The 18095-nt window shown below is 34.0% G+C and overlaps 3 protein-coding genes and 1 long non-coding RNA gene across 7 annotated transcripts; 1 reads left to right on the top strand and 3 right to left on the bottom strand.

Annotated features, from left to right (window-relative positions):
* Positions 1-325: 325 nt before the first annotated feature.
* Positions 326-4145, bottom strand: LOC116308171 (RWD domain-containing protein 3). The gene is made up of 2 exons (XM_031718554.2): positions 3402-4145; positions 326-2203 (listed from the first exon to the last, which is right to left on the bottom strand). Exons 1-2 carry the CDS (start codon positions 4118-4120, stop codon positions 2092-2094), a joined length of 831 nt encoding a protein of 276 aa, XP_031574414.1. The 5' UTR covers positions 4121-4145; the 3' UTR covers positions 326-2091.
* Positions 4146-4224: 79 nt separating this feature from the next.
* Positions 4225-5662, bottom strand: LOC148911056 (uncharacterized). Its single transcript, XM_089030170.1, has 3 exons — positions 5656-5662; positions 4545-5420; positions 4225-4310 (listed from the first exon to the last, which is right to left on the bottom strand). Exons 1-3 carry the CDS (start codon positions 5660-5662, stop codon positions 4225-4227), a joined length of 969 nt encoding a protein of 322 aa, XP_088886296.1.
* Positions 5663-5728: 66 nt separating this feature from the next.
* On the top strand, positions 5729-14802 carry LOC148911055 (uncharacterized). Of its 3 annotated transcripts, XR_016119884.1 has the most exons (7): positions 7185-7325; positions 8972-9169; positions 10867-10942; positions 11339-11700; positions 12585-12625; positions 12841-13823; positions 14482-14802. It is a non-coding gene; the product is annotated as an uncharacterized LOC148911055 (long non-coding RNA). The 3 variants fall into 3 exon arrangements; XR_016119885.1 differs by lacking the exons at positions 7185-7325; positions 14482-14802 and adding an exon at positions 5729-6501 and having other exon boundaries at positions 12841-13205; XR_016119883.1 differs by lacking the exons at positions 12841-13823; positions 14482-14802 and having other exon boundaries at positions 12585-12732.
* LOC148911054 (uncharacterized) lies at positions 7059-16706 on the bottom strand. Of its 2 annotated transcripts, none has more exons than XM_089030791.1 (14): positions 15872-16706; positions 15579-15756; positions 14891-15053; positions 14090-14341; positions 13574-13689; positions 12902-13014; positions 12063-12327; positions 11396-11578; positions 10857-11112; positions 10410-10490; positions 9822-9881; positions 9294-9335; positions 8942-9015; positions 7059-7620 (listed from the first exon to the last, which is right to left on the bottom strand). In XM_089030791.1, exons 2-14 carry the CDS (start codon positions 15726-15728, stop codon positions 7600-7602), a joined length of 1776 nt encoding a protein of 591 aa, XP_088886917.1. In that variant the 5' UTR covers positions 15729-15756; positions 15872-16706; the 3' UTR covers positions 7059-7599. The 2 variants fall into 2 exon arrangements, with proteins under 2 accessions (XP_088886917.1, XP_088886918.1); XM_089030792.1 differs by having other exon boundaries at positions 16381-16706.
* Between the last annotated feature and the right edge of the window lie 1389 nt (positions 16707-18095).

Here is an 18095-nt window from a genome sequence, read left to right as displayed (position 1 = left end):
TACCCTGTTCAGGGGATCATCCCTGTATAGTCCATATATGGGAGTACTCCCCCCCCCCCCCCCCCCCACTTCCCCAGGGCCTATCCTCTCCCCTATGCATTCCATAACCAAAACTCAGTAAGGGCAAGCAGGCAACCAACCAACCTGCCTTTATTTCTCTTGTTCACCAGGCCCTGGTACATAAAGTAACCCAGGGGAGTTGGAAGACTGTAATATTATATATTATAAAGACTTATCCCAATCCCATAGAAAACATCCAAGCTACAGTATATGATCCCCTGACTAACCCAACTTAGCTTTCACCTTAGTAAAAGATTACTGTGCATTTCATAAAATTCTTTTTATTTTTTAAGGATCAGTACTTTTGAAAAATTTGGTTAATATTTATCCATTAATGCTATTTGGCATCATTCTGAAAGACATCCTAAGATTAAGTGCCTATCACCCTTCTGACAATATTCATAGTTTGAGTGCAGCTTCTTGAAGTTATAAAGGCTTTTCCATGCCATATGCTAATGTTGTGACGTATGAGGAGGCATTTATGGTTATTTGTTGTTACTTGTAATTTGAAACACCGGCTTCTATGTGAAAAATAGCTTGCAATAATTTCTATAAGAGCAATGGGCAAAACAACGACGTATTTCAAATTTAATTTATCTGTGCAAGTAAGGTTTTGTATATTAAATGATTACTCCTCATACATCACAACATGGAAAAACCTTTATAACTTCAAGAAGCCGCACTCAAACTATGAAATTTTTTTGGGCTTTTCCACATCTTACCCCATGTAGAATCAATACTGTGAATATTGTCGGAAGGGTGATAGGCACTTTAAGGGCAAGTATGTGGATGTGAGCTAGAGACCCAAGATTTGTTATAATAAATTCTAATCTTAGACCATTCCCGTAGACAATTTATTATCCAGTCTGTCTTGTAATGAAGACCAGCAGCTTACAGTTTACATATTGGGGTTCTATACAAGTGGTATTAATCACCTTATGCTTTTAAAAGTGCACCAAAGGTGGTGGTAGTAAAAACTATAGATGTTATTTGGTCACGAGGCCCGGATGGGGAAAAATTCTGAGGGCACAGTTTTCTCTATCCAAAATGACCTAAGGACTAAGAAATAACTTTTTAATGTGTTAAAGCTCTGAAGATGGTACTGCCCAAAGCTTGGCAATATGAAGCACAGTTAATACATTTTTTAAAATTTCAATATGCATTTAAGTATACCACTGACTTAGAATTAAATTTTTTCCCCATTTACTTTTGTTCTAGTTTTTATAGTTATGTTTCATTGTTCGTAACAGAAACACTCTGGAAACAGCCAACTAGAATGCATGGTGCCTCTTAGGATACTGGAGTGGAAGAAAATAAGAAATAACCTCTGGTCCCATTTCCTCCCAGTATTTACACAGTCACTAATTCAAGAAAATAAAAAATGCTGGTCTTTGAGCTCTAGTTAAAAAGACACAGAGGTACACAAAAAAATATATGGTTAACATAATCTCAGTTAAACTAAGATAGTAGCTAGTGTCATGATACAAATTGCTACAGCCAGATGCAAAGGACAAATGTGAAGATAATGGTGAGGCTGAAACTGAGGATGGCAAAATATAAAAGATAGGTGATAAGACCTTTTTAAGAAATCCTACAATGCTTTATTTTTCGTGCTTGATATAAAATTTATTATTTTTTCCATCAAATTTATTTATTTTGATTTCATTAAAGATATTTCGAAAGAATAAATTTGACTTGAAAATGTGGAAAATAACTAGGCATTGTGGGATTTATTTAGGTTACTGGAGACCTTCAGGGGTATGTTTCGTTTAAGACTATCTCTTCACACTACTTTTAACAAAACCCCATATAATAGAAATTCAGAAAATAATATTATTTCCAGTAACCTTAAAAGTGATGACAGCAATGACAAAAAGCACAACAACAGAGTGTTATCCCCCAGGATAACTAAATTCTCTCTAATTTAAATCAGATTAGACCAGATTCAATTGTTTCTGCCTCATAGCTGCCATCACGTGATGGTACAAAGTCTCTATATAGCTCCTCAGTTTTCTCCACAACTTGCATTTCTTACAAAGATGGAAGTACAAATTTGCTATAAATATCAAGCAGGTTGAATTCCTTAAAGTTATTTTCTAGCTCTGCATTTGACTTGGATTCTTTCCAATTCAGTCCAGCAGACCTGAAAGACAAGGGATAAAATAAGCACAATACAGCACGTACAGCATCACACATGTTCAATATACATTGTCATTGAGATGTCCAACAGCCTAGATGTAGAACTAGAGGAGTGAGCAGCCCATGAAACTGTATCATCCTAGCTACTCTCTTTAAATACATTGCAAACACTAGCCGATTAATTTGGATCCTGATGGTTTTCAGCAAACATATTAAAAAATCAACTGTCTCTAATGACCACTAGAGGTCAACTCTGTGTTTAGCATCAGAATCAGAAGCAACAACACCCAGAATCAGTATCACATTTATCACCCAGATTTGAAAAAAGATGAGCACTGTTAATAGCAGTACACTTCTGAGTCTGCATATGTTGATTCCAATTCCATCTCTATTATGAACCAGGCTTAATAGTCCATGACAATAAAATTCAACATATTACACATTCCAAGGAATACAAAAGGTTTGAGTTGGCATTTGCAGTGAACTGTGGGACTGTCATATAAGGGATGAAATAGTTCCAAGCCATCTTGAAAATATCTCCCCTAAAAAAGTCACACAAAGTACTGCAATGCCAACTGGACAGAGTTTTTCCCTCAACCTCCTAATGTCCTTGAAAAGTTTGTGTTTTGTGATGGTGTCATTGAAACATTTTGATTGACATCCATTTAAATCGTTGTTGTGACAATGATCCACAGCATGCAGTGAGAATAAATAATAATATTAATAATAATTTAATAATAAGTATTAAATTATTTGAATATCTAAATATCCTAATTATTACTTTTATGGTGTAAATTTGCATGTAATTATGATCAAATGTTCAGAGGAGAGGTTGACAAATTAACCCTTCAAAAACAATTATCTCTTGAGTGTTTTGTTGATGTTATTTAGTTTATAAAATAACTGCTATGAATCTTGCACTCTGATTGGTTGTGTGCACACTTTCAGTTGCTTCTTCCTATCCAAAATAATGGTTACTCTAATTTATATTTTATAAAAGAAAGAAAAAACTTGCTTGCTTTGCTGTGTGGAGTTACGAAGCACTTGAGGATTAGCAGAACACTTGAGAAGTTTTGAAAAGGACTTCACTATGCGTCATGTTTCTCCTAACACTTCTCTCATGTTCTGCCAACCCCTGCTTGCTTCATAACTGCACACACATCAACATGAACATTTTCTATTTAAGTCTTTAATATACTCACCCTAATTTGGTAGGGTGTCGAATCTGGACTAGGATCTTCATCATTTTTTCCTTACAAGGTTTCCTTGAAGAATCAACATCAATATTAGAAGATCTAAACCTTTTTAAGAATTCTTTAACATGATCAGATGAACCTTCGAAAACCAAAAGTATTAACTTATGAGCAAAGAGCACCATTATTGAAATGTCTAAATCATTTGCCCATGCTGTAAGAGTTTTAAGATAACAGGTTCGATTTCTCATGTGATCTAGCTTTACAACAACTAGTTCATTGATATCTTCATTATCATCGCTTTTATCTCCAGACTCATGTGATTGAGGTGATGTGTGAACAGAATTTTCCTGTAGCCACATTGCCAGATCCATTATTATGGGCCCAGGATGAAGTGTTTTCAGGTAAAAGTGAAGCTTGTCCGTGAATAAAGCAACTTCCTTCTTGTTGAAGTGGTAAGAAGAAAGAGAAATAGAGGGCAGTACACCAGGATAATCCTTAGATAAAGCAACAGTCATTTTTATCTTGCATGTCTCCCGGTTTTTGGCTGATGAACATGTTGAACACTTGACTTGGAGATCGAGACTGATGCTTAATCTATCGCTCTCGGAAAATATACCTCCTATAACATTTGAGTTAATAGAAAACTCTCCTTCCTCACAGAATATTGCTTTTAGGGCTTCGATCTCTTCTTTTATCAGTTCAATATTTGTACTTTCCATTATCATTTTTTCGAGGTTCTTTTCACCAGGCGTCTCTCGTAAACAGCGCAGGGTCTGGGTTACACGAAACCGCTGGCTATTTCAACCGAGGGCTCGTTGATTCGTGAAATTTAAAGAAAAACCAAAACACAGGTTACTACTTCATGTAAGACCTCATGAAGTGGCACTAATAACTCTTGTTTTATGGCACTAATACCTCTTGTGTTGTGGTGTGTGTCTTCATGTAAGACCTCATGAAGTGGCACTAATAACTCTTGTTTTATGGCACTAATACCTCTTGTGTTGTGGTGTGTGTCTTCATGTAAGACCTCATGAAGTGGCACTAATAACTCTTGTTTTATGGCACTAATACCTCTTGTGTTGTGGTGTGTGTCTTCATGTAAGACCTCATGAAGTGGCACTAATAACTCTTGTTTTATGGCACTAATACCTCTTGTGTTGTGGTGTGTGTGCTGGTGTCTGTCTCCTTGTGGCTCCGTTGGCGTTTTCATAGCTATCGTTACTGCTTGGCTTACTTGAGGTGATTGGCTTACTTCAGGTGCTTCACTTACTTGACGTGCTTGGCTTGCTTCAGGTGCTTCGCTTACTTGACGTGCTTCACTTACTTCAGGTGCTTGACTTACTTTAGGTGCTTGGCTTACTTCAGGTGATTGGCTTGCTTTTGGTGCTTGGCTTACTTCAGGTGCTTGGCTTACTTGAGGAGCTTGGCTTGCTTGAGGTGCTTCACTTACTTCAGGTGCTTGGCTTACTTGAGGTGCTTGGCTTACTTGAGGTGCTTGGCTTGCTTCAGGTGCTTGGCTTACTTGACGTGCTTCACTTACTTCAGGTGCTTGACTTACTTTAGGTGCTTGGCTTACTTCAGGTGATTGGCTTGCTTTTGGTGCTTGGCTTACTTCAGGTGCTTGGCTTACTTGAGGAGCTTGGCTTGCTTGAGGTGCTTCACTTACTTCAGGTGCTTGGCTTACTTGAGGTGCTTGGCTTACTTCAGGTGCTTGACTTGCTTGAGGTGCTTCACTTACTTCAGGTGCTTCACTTACTGCAGGTGCTTGGCTTACTTTAGGTGCTTGGCTTGTTTGAGGTGCTTGACTTACTTGACATGCTTGGCTTACTTGAGGTGCTTGGCTTACTTTAGGTGCTTGGCTTACTTCAGGTGATTGGCTTACTTGAGGTGTTTCACTTACTTGAGGTGATTGGCTTACTTGAGGTGTTTCACTTACTTGAGGTGCTTCACTTACTTGAGGTGCTTGGCTTACTTCAAGTGCTTCACTTACTTCAGGTGATTGGCTTACTTGAGGTGCTTCACTTACTTGAGGTGATTGGCTTACTTCAAGTGCTTCACTTACTTCAGGTGCTTGGCTTACTTCAGGTGCTTGGCTTACTTGACCCGCTTCACTTACTTGACGTGCTTGGCTTACTTGAGGTGCTTGGCTTACTTCAGGTGCTTGACTTGCTTGAGGTGCTTCACTTACTTCAGGTGCTTCACTTACTGCAGGTGCTTGGCTTACTTTAGGTGCTTGGCTTGTTTGAGGTGCTTGACTTACTTGACATGCTTGGCTTACTTGAGGTGCTTGGCTTACTTTAGGTGCTTGGCTTACTTTAGGTGCTTGGCTTACTTCAGGGGATTGGCTTACTTGAGGTGCTTGACTTACTTCAGGTTCTTGGCTTACTTCAGGTGATTGGCTTACTTTCATTGCTTGAAGTGTTTCAAATATGTATGTACATAAATGTTCAAAGATATGATATCTGGGAGACTTGAGTTTCATATTTTCTTCAAAGTTTGAACATAGCAAACAAGATGGTATATGTAAAGGCAAACAGAAAGTTCAAAAACTAACCCTCCATGGCCAGAGGTTTAACAGTATTGAATTTAATATAAGCATAGTTAATGGCACTCCATTAACCAAGATATAAGTATGTCCATAGCTGCCATAGAATGATTGTCAGGTCAATTTATTCGCTCCCGTATAAAAAAATATTTTGTTTGAAAAGTCCTGAAAGTTTTATATGCAAATTTTCTTTCTTTTTCCTTTATGTCAAGCAAACCAAATAGGAAGGTTTCTTGGTTTTCGTAGGGGATAAAAATTTCATCTCATTTGTTTGCGAAGAAACCACCGCTTCCTCCCCCTTGTTATGATGCCAATTTTTTTTTTTTTTTTTTTTTTTTTGAGCTATCGCTATCATTATAACTCGAAAATAACTGCACTACACATACCTTTATAATAACATACACGAAAAAAAAAGCTCAACTCGGATTGGCAGTGTTGTTCAATCCTCGATTTTGATTGGATAATGAACAATAGAACAACATTATAGCCAATGAGATGTCAAATTTATATGACGAAAAGTTTGAGGAATATTTGAAAGCAATGGCAGACATTTCATTTCAGGTAAGTATTTGTAAAGAAATTTCGAATTGTATTATCATAAAAAACTAAATAACAGCTCAAAAGAAGGAAAACAGAAGTAACTGTACATAATTATGGCTGAATTCACATCGCATATAGATATGTATCACAGAGAATAGTCTTTTTAGAAATTTTATACCGGAGACAAACGACATATGATCCGCAAAAAAATACTTTAGACTTTTCTCAGACCTTTTTTAAAAATTTGTCATGCTCAAGACCTCACTTTAATATTTTACAGCCAATTTATGTCACATGAATGACATGTAGTCATATTTCTTGTTAAAATTTCAATTCAAAAAAACATTTCAGTAAGACATCTTGCATGTTTTTTAACACGCAGTCATGACCCTTTGCAGCATGCATTTTGGAATTAAGCTTAATCCGTAGACAAAACGATAGGTACCAGAGTATTCCCAGGAGATTCGAATATATTGTTTTGTTATGTCCCCCAGATGGAGCTGCTTTGACTTTGATGCAAGGGGAATATTGCCAGAATTTGAGGGTAGATGTAGACTTTGAATTTAAGAAAAAGATGCTGAAAGTCCAATATATTTATTAGTGGTATTATTCATGCATGATTCTGAACAATTGATTTTTAGAGCATGTATATGATTCCTTAAATGTGGTATTCTGTGCTAATGGAGTATATAAAGTGATATTTTACTCATTAGGGACTGATCTATGACTGTATTATGTCCTTTTAGGGGTGCTATTTTCAAAATCAACTGAACGTGGGGGTGCATTTCTTGAAATTTTAGAAGTACTGGCTCTCAACTGAGCTGTCTAGAAAAGGAAGATGATGGGTACATTTTTAATTGATATATATATATAATATATAAATCAAGTTGAACTCAGAAAATCCATAGATTTTAAATTGGTTTTCATGAAGTATTCATGTTTGTGCAACACTTTTTACCAAATGTTTAGTCGGAATACATTTTCAGTTCATAGACATTATGATTATATGGCAATTGGTATATAGAAATTTGGCAGTCAGAGGAATTTTTCTTGTCAATTATTTCTTAATTGGACAGTATGGAGTACTATTAATTACCTATTAATTATATAGCTGCCTAATTAATCCCATATCAATAAGACCTGTGGAATTAAGAAAATAATTGGACAGTTACCTTTATGGGATTTATGAGAAGCTGTACAATTAATAATTATTAATGGGCTTTAAGTACAATGTATATCCAGTGTATCTGTGAATCGAATGGTAGTCTACTATATCAAATGCTTCAAAATAATTCTTAATATAAATACAGCTACCTAATATATATATATATTTATGAAACATTAACTTTTATTAATTATTATAATGAAAATTTTGGATTAAAAAAAGGGTTCAAAGCATTATTGTTATTAAAAAAATATATGATAATGTTATTTTTTCATTTACTAAATGTGATTCAAGCTGCAGTTTCCAAAGTTTCTCCAACCAAAGCTGCCTCGACAAATTTTCCACAAATTATCCAATAGTGTTTGAGTATTTAAACAATAGATTAGCGGCAAATTTTTAATTCAAATGTTCTTTCATTTTTCCGGTTGGTAAAACTAAATGATGAAGAAGAGCTTATAATATGTTTTCTTCGCAGATTAGTGATTTGTGTCATCAATTATATAGAAAAATAGTAGTATATTAGAGACAGTATAAAACACAGTCTTTATGATTACAGTTTGTTTCTGCCTGACAAAGATATTATCAGGCTGACGCTGTTAGATCTTATCACTATGTTGCTATGCGACAGCACGTTCATATTCGACAACAAAGATGCCGGCAGTCTTCTAAGCCGTGTAAACCCATGGATATTTGTCTGATTTGTAGCAATTATATTGTTCAGATTCCTACTTTTGATGAAACCCTTTTGATTGGCTAATTTGTGGAAAATTTGTCGAGGTGGCTTGGTTTGGAGTAGTCACACTGTAAATACCGTCATGCATATTGTCTGTTCCATGAAACTTAAAATAAACTTAAAATATGTTTCATTTAGTTATTTTTCTTATAACTACCACATCTACATAAAAACGTTTTTTGGTTCATTGACTTTTTTAAAAATATTTTTGTTTGAAATGCAAAAATGGAGCTTGATGCATTCATTTTTTTTACTTAATTATAAATGCTTATTTTATATTTATTATTAGAGGTGCTGAAGTATTATTAAAAGGATATACCATGACCTAGTTTAGTCCTCGAAGAATTAATGAAAAGTACTAGTGAAGTTGTATTTATTGAAAATGGCTTCCTTGAATTATATACCACTCGTGCTAAACCTTTGTGGCAAATTTATCCACTTTCAGCAAAGGCACATGATACTTTTCATTGATTCTTCTCAAACATTGGTTTTTCCTATACCAACATCTTGGACACTAAGTGAACTAACTATGAACTAAATCTAATTAATTTTCAATTATATGCCTTTTTTTTAATTTGTCTTTTCCTCGGCAGATGTTTGATGGCCAAAGCATCTTGCAAATTCTCAACTTCTGTTCCTGTTATAACAGAGAAGAGGAAAAATAGTTATACCAACAGCATAAAAAAAACAAGCAAACTTTTATTTAGTATGGGAAGACAATACGCTGAATATGTCAACAACTTTAAGGCACTAAGAACAAAACCTTCTGTGTCTCCCAGTTAATACTCAAGGTAAGCTATGCGAGCTAAAATACTTTTACAATTTTTTTTTTGCACACAAAACTGTCTATTTTATATATTAAGAATTTTCAAAATTATTAAATTATTTGTAAATTAATTATAACATAATGCTTACTTTTTCTCTTATGCCTCTTTTCGTTTTGAACCAATAAAAGTCCTGAAAAGAATAAACATGATTATTGTTTGTTAAACAGCAAGTGTTAATTTATTCCTAATGAATTGGTCCCTTTCATGTCATTAAATCTTTGGTCATTAAATACCAAATTATGACATATTTTAATTACTTTAACAAATAAAACAGCTTTTTTGAATGTAAGCATGAAATACGGTACTAGGATCTAGCAACACTTCATGCATGTAGATTGTGTCAGCACAATAGAGTAAGTTTAATCTTATGTGACTTATACTTATAAAGACATTGAGACAAGGTAACAAAGATGAATGACAATAATCCCAACGGTTAAAATTTATTTTATTCAGGAAAGTTTTCAGTGTCTTTCTTTGTTTTAAATACTAAGATATTCATTAGTAGGTTTAATTTGTGTTAAAACAATTGAGACTACTTGTTCTCTAATTCTAAATTAGACTATGTTTCCGTTTTCTTATGAGTGAAATAGATTTGGAAGTGAGGTAATGTACGTACCTTGGCCTACAGCATCGCTTGCTGCATCCACTTCTAGGTCCTTTCCTACTTGAGTTGATTCTGTAGAGGGAAACGATTGCTCATGTGAATCATTCAGTGCATTTTGAAGTTGCTAGGTACATAGTTCTTAGCATCCATCTTTTGCTGGGGTATTATTTAAGGCAACATGAACCTACAGGGGCGACTATACCAAAAGAACATCAAAAATATAACCCAATAGTATTTATGTTATACCTTGGAGAGCGAAGCCAGAATGACTTAGGGGGAGGGGTTACAGGGTAAAAAAGGAAACCAATGAAATGAAGAAAAATGGTGCAATCAGTGAGGATCAAAACGACTTAAATTTGAGAGATTCAATAATTAAGCAGAAAGCATTAATAAATGAAAGTTTTCAGAACTTGCATAGTAAACTGTAGTGACTTCCTTTTTTTTCTCAAAAGAGAGGGGTATCCATATATAATAACCTAGTAATAACCCCCTGTAACCTTTACCTATGAAAATACTATACAGTTGCATTATAGAAAAGCACAAAGGAAATATTAATAATATTTCTATTTTTAATATTCCTCTAAATGTATATCAACCTACCAACAGTGCTACTTTTTGTTTGCAACATAGGGGTTGCACTTGAATTGGTTTTGGCACTCGATTTCTGAGTGCTTGTGAATGCTGTAAAGAAAATAGATCTCTTCATTAATTCCTGTTGCTTCGTTACTCTCTAATAATATATAAATAGTTAATTAAAAATAAACCTAACTTCCCTCCTTCATTTACATCCTGATCTTAGATAAAACACATGTTCAAATATTATAAATGGGTTACATATGAGTTTATGAACATTGGAAATAAGGTCTAGTGCAGGTACAGGTCTACTAGCTATTTCTAGAATTTAAATTGCTGCAATAGAACCGAAGTGATGTCACAAAATTATTTTTTGATATCTTTTTTACTCTATTACTTATACTCTTATTATTACATAACTGTGATATTTCAACAACTTTGCCAACTTAGTAACTGAATAATTATATTTCTTACCATTATCTAGCTTGGCAAGCAATTCCTTGGAAAGTACTTTTCTTTGAATATGAATACATCCAGAGATCTGTCCCCTTCCTTGGAAGGTAAGCCTCCCACAGCAACCAATCTTAGCATTTCTTATGTAATGCTTTAATTGATGCTCAGTGACAGAGGTAATTCCAGCAAATTCAAGTGCATCCTTCGTATGAAAACCAAAGCTATCCCCACACATACATTTGGTCAAGACAGTTTTCCTTATGAAGAATCCCCTTGTCTGAATTCGAAAACAAACAAAAAAAAAAACAAAATAAAAAGAAAATTAATAGAAATTGACATAAATTCACTATTTACAATCATGAAATGATTTTAAATTGGGTATCGAATAATTTAGAGTTAGGTTGAATTGGTTACATTACGAAATGCAAATTAACAAATTGACTTCAGTTTTTCTGCGTCTGTCCTCTTATTAACAATAAATTCATTCTATTCAATTCCATTAGCCTGGGGGAGGCTACAATTCCATCTACCTCCAACCTCCCTGGTTATCAGGAAATTACCTTTTCTGGTTGAGAAGAACATTCTTCAACAATTGCATTGATGGCACCCATCATCTCATCAGCCTTGATATCTAATGCACTGCCAGGACTATCCAAAAGCTCAAAATGAGTTGGAATAACACATTCCACAAAATACTTCTTTACTTGCTCAAAATGAAAAAACAGTGAAAGTTTCTCCAAGATCTGTGTATGGAAATAGAATAAGTTAAAAATGGATAAATCAGTTAGTGTTGGAGCATGGAGAAGAAATGAGGTGTGATGCATGGCAAGTGAGACTAAATAAATGAGGGACAAACATATTTAAGGTATAATGAATATGAGGATTACATTAAATAGGGAAAATAAGTTAAATTACAGAGAAGTAATAATTCACATTGGATTTTTCAACACATGAGAAAGGGAGTGGCAGTAGCTCTTAAAAAGTTTCCACTCGATTTCCATATTGAATCTTGGAAGCTGAACACCCTGGAAAACAAGCTGAAAAACCCACAAAAAGGTTGAAGAAACCCACAAATTAGCACAGATGAGATCAACCAATGACTTCCAATTAATGACAATGCTGGGTTGCTGTGTTTAACTTATTTTTAAAAATTATAACATAATTATTATTATAGACTGCAGTATCTCTTTCAAATTCAATTTTAATATATAGTCAGAATTGAAGTACCTTTCCTGTCGAAAATAAGATGAGCGCATAATTAAGTTGGCTGCGCATATCCAGGCTTGTTCTACTTAGAAGGGAACAGATTTCTTTAAATATTTCATCTCCCCTCATTTCTTCAAATTCTGTCTGTAGCTCTAACAGAATCCCCACACTTAACACCGCTCTCTCCAATAATGGACGTATCTTTGATTTTAATTCGAGGCAAGTTTCAAGACTTTGTTCTGCACTTATTGGAGAGAACGGTATTACAGCAATTCTCAAAAAAACCCTAAGCAAACACAAACAAAAAGGCAAATTGTTAAAAGATTGCAGATTCAAAATTAGCATTTTATAATAATCTAGCTGACACATAAAAATCTGTAAATTCCGCAAATGCAGTTAATTTACTGTAATTTCATTATGAAACAGTGTTTTTATACTTTAATTTGCACTTCATACTCTGTAGACTTTTTCTATGTTAACATTTTTTCAAATTGATGCTGCAATAACTAAGTATATATATATCTGTGACATTCTTTTTCACAGGTCTGATCCTTAGCCCGCCGCAGTGCACTGGTAACAGTTAGGTAATAATATTGATATAGCAAAAACTTTGGATATGTCTTTGGATATATGTTTGATTTTGCACTCTGAGGCTCATGTGCTGCACAATAGAAATTCACCAATTAAGTTACATAGTTGTCCTGTCCATAATTTTTTTCATCTAGCTTATTTTTAACAATAATTTTGACAGCTTTTCTAACAAGTTAACTTTCAATTTAAATTTTTTTACATTTTCTAGGACAATACTTCAATATCTATTATATTGAAACAATTGTAAGTCAGATTTTAGTGGACAATACCTGGCGATTTTCTCTTGGTCCATTTTTTTTCTTCTGAGACATTGCGGATTCATCGTCATTAGAGGTATCGTTCTTGATCCCTCTTGTATTGCATTTGCTGTATTTCTTTGAGCCTATTGATATTGTGATATTAAAATATTAGCTATATTTTCATTAGTATAGCAAATCTCAAATTGGCCAGCACACTCTATATTCATGTTAATGGGTAAAATAATTCGAATGCCTTTGACTTTCTTTGAACAATATTGTATGTAAAATTTCAGTTTGTTGAAGCCTAACCAAAATATATACTTCCATTAACTAGTTTGATATGTTTTAAATGTTTTAAATGATATGTTTAGTACTGTACTTTGAATCAATTGGTAACCATGATCATCATCATGCATGCATAACCCCCAACCATATAACCATAACCCCCTACCATATGGCCCCCTATTTAATGTAAAGTTGTGTTTCATGTGGTCAATCGATCAAAACTCTATGAAAAGATTTCTTAAAATGACTGTTAAAACAGATTTGAATAATTGGAATAAAAGAAAAAAAAGGTGCACAATATAGAGCTTTCTAAACACCCAGTCTGATAATGTAAGTGATATTTTTAGACATGGTTTCTATAATGTTATAGTACCACAAATACTTCTCAGTTAGTAAATCTCATATTATATTACTTACCTGATTGAAGGTCTGCACTGTTAATGCCTCTAAGATTCCAAAATCGGAGACATCGTCCCACCAAAAAGGGAGTGTTCTACTGCCAGCTTTTTTTAAGATGCCTGCCTGTGTGCATTCTAAAAGAAAAGAATGAACAAGCTTAGAGAGGTGAAAAACAAATTGTTACTGCCATAAGCTATAGCGTGAAGCCAGAGAGAGAGGACATAACCAGGAGTAACCACCCAAATACATCACGACCCAATTGCAAAATGTACGTAGAAGTGTAATTCCTAAGATTTGATTAGCTATACATTACTTACATGACTTTTATTTGCATATCCTATCATTATCCCCCATTTGAATTTTTAACTGTGATCGAGGCCCAATCATAATATTGGTCTTACAATATTAAATACTGGAAATACAAATTAAACCATTCACTTCACATAGAAAAATAAATACCGAAAGAGTATTGTCCATTATGTTTTATACCATAAGTTTACTTCAAATTTTGAAACAATTGATTTCATTAATTACCTCCAGTCCTTTTAGACTCTCCGATGATGGACATGGCAACCTCAACTGCAAAGGACTTCCCTGAGACGGGAAGGCCATATGCCATTACCAATGGCACACCATCATACATCTTTCTAAGTTGCTCATAATGGATTCCCACACCCATCCCTCCAAGGATCAGAAGGGCGGGTGGGAAATTCTTGCCCATTAAACTCGCCTCCATCTCTAATATCTCTTTTATAGCCTCACCTTCATCTAACAAACCATTGTCCCCTGAAAACATAGATTAATTATTACTGTACATATGCGTATGTAATTTAAATCTCACAACATAAGAGAGTACTCTATATGTACTATTATTGTACTATTGAATTAATAATTAATTATTTAGATTGTTATTACTTGTGTTTTAGGTAGATTTCATTGTTTGCAAGGTTAATTTTGGTGACTGACGGTTTCCAATTTTCCATAATTTGTCAATAAAAATCCATTATATTATATGTCCTTAAAGGGGACTAGCATGTAATATAAATCTTCCAAAATTTAATTCAGCTGAAACCTTAATGGAATAATCTTTACTTTAAGGGTCTGATATGTACTGTTTCATTGCAATATAAAGTGTCTGACAAATGATCAGATCAGATTGTACTAAAAAAATTGTCATGTGATGAATGTTGTAACATCCAAAACCACAGGTTTGATAATAAATAAAGGAGAACAAATATATCCTACAATATATTGATCACAATACAAAAAGAGGTGTCATGTACTTAACCTACACTTTCTAATGTATTTTAATATTTCTCTTTATAAAAAACAAACCTGTTATTTGGAGAAAAGGCAGGGGGTCAATTTCATCACCCAATACTGCGAATGGGGATGCACTTTCATCAAGCCTCCTAGCCATTCCATTTTCCACCGAAACATGGATGTTTGATCCTATTATCCATGTTGGTGGGATACTTCTCTCTTGTAAACCAATGCACTGCAGATGTGAAAAATCAAAGTAAGAATTTTAAGGTAGAGACATATTTCGACACCCATTTTAAAGTGCAGCTGCAATCATTTTTATGAGTTGCTTTTTTCTCTTCCGGTTTGAAAGAACTTTGATAACGAAGTAAAATATCACTTTCTTTTTCATAATTTTGATATAAATAATTAAAAGTTGCTCTAAATTTAAATTTGGTACTTAATTTCATTGTTAACAAAAAACTGGCAATTATAAGAATTATTTAAAATGTATATAATTAATTGGTTGTCATACACAGTGGAAGTATTAAGCAATACTACGTACTGAACATCCTATTTTCAGTTTTACTCTTTTTCTCTTATTAGTGAATTTTAGCATAACCATAAATAGAAGTCTCATTTAGATCAACCATGAAATAAATGAACACTTTCTCTGTTATCTATCTTGATACACCAGTTGATCCAACAATTCGTTGATGAATTATAATGGTTCAGTAATATATGTCTTTTTTATTTTATGTTTTTCATTATAATAACTCACCTCAACTGGGAATACTCGTCGAGGATTACTCAATTTCACATATTCGTCACAGAGCCTTTTGAAATAGGGGGGTAAATACTGTTCTTTAGATGGAACAGTCCACAATTTCTTGGACGAAAACTTGTTTAATATGCCTATCTGGGTAGACATGTCCCTCCATGTCAAATAGTACTGTTGACTATAAAGAAAAAAATATGTTAGCTCATAGTTATCTATTAGGAGTGTAGAATTTCTTTTGCAGCAGAATTGCGATCTAACTTCTTCTGCATGGTCGACCTATGAAACGTGCTTACTTTCCAGCACAGTTAACATCCTTGTTTCTCTAAATGTGCCGTTGTCCGTGAATAATGTGACCACAGTTTATAATCATGTCGTAAAGTCAAGTGTTTGCGAAATCAGAAAGCTCCCGGTACGACTTAAAAAGTATTTACAAATACAAGGCAAATTGGTACAGCTAGAAGAAAAACAAAAGGTAATGATAGCCAAAGCAAGAGGCCGAAAATAGTATAAACCCAGATTTTTGTAATAATGACCTAATAATGTGTAGAGATTATCAAATATTAAGAGCTTGATATCGTTCGTATTTCGAAGTTTCCATATCGAGTCTGCAAGCGAGTGACCTATATGATATAGAAAACTAGTCAATAAAAGGATACCAGGCTCTTAGCATTATATAACTTGTTAATTACACGTTTAGGGTCGATAAAATGACAACATTGGAAGTGATATCTTTTCACTTCACTGATGTCGACCCTAATTGTATATTAATGGTGATAATAAGTGAATATCGGGGAATATTTACCAAGACGCGAGTCTTAGTGTGGCGAGGTGAATATTTCTATTTTTTTAACACAAGTGAACTTGATTTTAAGTTAAGATTCTTTTTGTCTTCTCAAATTTTATTTATCTCTGCAAGCGGCACACATCGACGTGCGCGTGCGCGATTACAGGTGAATATAGCAGGATAAGACGTAAATTGTGACCAATGAGGGGGCCGGATTTATCATATCATATTCACTAGTGTAAAAATTATTAACATGGTTATTACGATACAGAAACTAACGCGCCTGTGCAAAAACGTTTAGATATTTTTAGCCTAGCCTTTTTTTGCTGCCCATTAAAAAATTACATGTCAATATAGATTTTCACGATAATAAACTTTTATCAAGATATTTAATTACGATAAAAGAGGCACAATTAAACAATTAATTGCCGAAAATAAAAAAAATCGCAAATAATCTCATTAAGGGGAAAAAAGCAAAAAAGAAGCAAAATAATCATCTGAGTTCATCTTTATGATTTTGCTTGTAACTAAAAACTAGGTGTATTTTTCCGTTGGAAATGTACAAGTAGACTCGAATTATAAGTGAAACAAATACTTGTTTTATGATATTTAATTTTAGAGTGGTTTTCATAAACCCGTGAAATACGTTTTAGCATGTCTAGTACTATTACACTCTAATTCTTTTGTCTTCTATTGTGTTTATCCCACTATTACACTTAATTAGCTCACATTATTTCATGCAAGGATTATGAAAACCACTATGATATATAATAGGTCTATGGAATATCCACATCTTTCTCTTAAGCCCCGTTTACACTAGCGATTTTTGCTGCGATTTTTTTGCGATTTTGTCCATAATAATTAATGGAATATAATAATGACGAATTTACTTGTAAAGTTTTTTCAGGATACCATGGTTTTTGTAGAGGAAATGTCTCTTTTGAAGGATGAGACAAAATATTTCATATTACCGAAAATTGCCACAAAAATCGCCAGTGTAAACGGGGCTTAAATATAATATTCTCTATTTTTGTAGTTCATGTTTGTTTAACGTATACTGAAATAAATACATGAAAACTATGTTTATGTTCTCAATTTGATCTGGTACATTATGATCGCAATATACGTGCATGAAAATTACTTTTCTCTTATGGTGAAATCATAAGTTCTTAACTAGAACTGTCCATCTAGCCTTGTGTTAAGCCCCGTTTACACTAGCGATTTTTGCAGGCGGTTTTTGCTGCGATTTGTTTTTGGGATTTTGTTCATAATAAATAATGGTAAAGAATTTACTTGTAAAGTTTTTTCAGGATACCAAGGTTTTCCTAGACGGATGCCACTTTTGAAGGATAAGAAAAAAGATTTCATATTTCCAAAAAGTTGCCAGACAGAAAATCTCCGCAAAAATCTCCGCAAAAAAATCGCCAATGTAAAGCGGAGCTTTAGGATGGCGTTTGATGTGTTTTCGGGAGTGCCCTATTTTTAGATAGTATATACCGGCAGAACCAATCATATTCCTCGAAATGTCAAGCGCTGCGCTGATCGTATCAATATAATTGCAAAAACCAAGATAAGACAAAAAGAAAATAACTATGGGCGTCGTAATGATACTTGAAAAAAATACAAAACTTGATTTGACGCATAAAAAATACATATTGCATTTTAAAAATCAAAATTCGAAGGTTTCAAGTCACATGAACATTGTACCGCCAAGTTTTCGATCAAAGGGGTCC

Source organism: Actinia tenebrosa, unplaced genomic scaffold (genome assembly GCF_029948245.1).
Source record: "Actinia tenebrosa isolate PJP-AT-01 unplaced genomic scaffold, QUT_ActTen_1.0 PGA_scaffold15__27_contigs__length_11533743, whole genome shotgun sequence".
In the NCBI taxonomy this organism is placed as follows: Eukaryota; Metazoa; Cnidaria; class Anthozoa; order Actiniaria; family Actiniidae; genus Actinia; species Actinia tenebrosa.
This window is presented reverse-complemented; position numbering and strand designations above follow the sequence as displayed.

Bases quoted from the DNA above. Each gene is read 5' to 3' on its own strand.
- LOC116308171 (XM_031718554.2), bottom strand. From the start codon at position 4,120: ATGATAATGGAAAGTACAAATATTGAACTGATAAAAGAAGAGATCGAA. The intron at 2,204-3,401 runs GTGAGTATATTA...CTTGTCTTTCAG, and splicing joins CGACACCCTACCAAATTAGG to GTCTGCTGGACTGAATTGGA.
- LOC148911056 (XM_089030170.1), bottom strand. The intron at 4,311-4,544 runs GTATTAGTGCCA...ACAACACAAGAG, and splicing joins CACACACCACAACACAAGAG to GTATTAGTGCCATAAAACAA.
- LOC148911054 (XM_089030791.1), bottom strand. From the start codon at position 15,728: ATGTCTACCCAGATAGGCATATTAAACAAGTTTTCGTCCAAGAAATTG. The intron at 15,054-15,578 runs GTGAGTTATTAT...TCACATCTGCAG, and splicing joins GACGAGTATTCCCAGTTGAG to TGCATTGGTTTACAAGAGAG. The intron at 13,690-14,089 runs GTAATTAATGAA...CTTTTCTTTTAG, and splicing joins AGAGTCTAAAAGGACTGGAG to AATGCACACAGGCAGGCATC.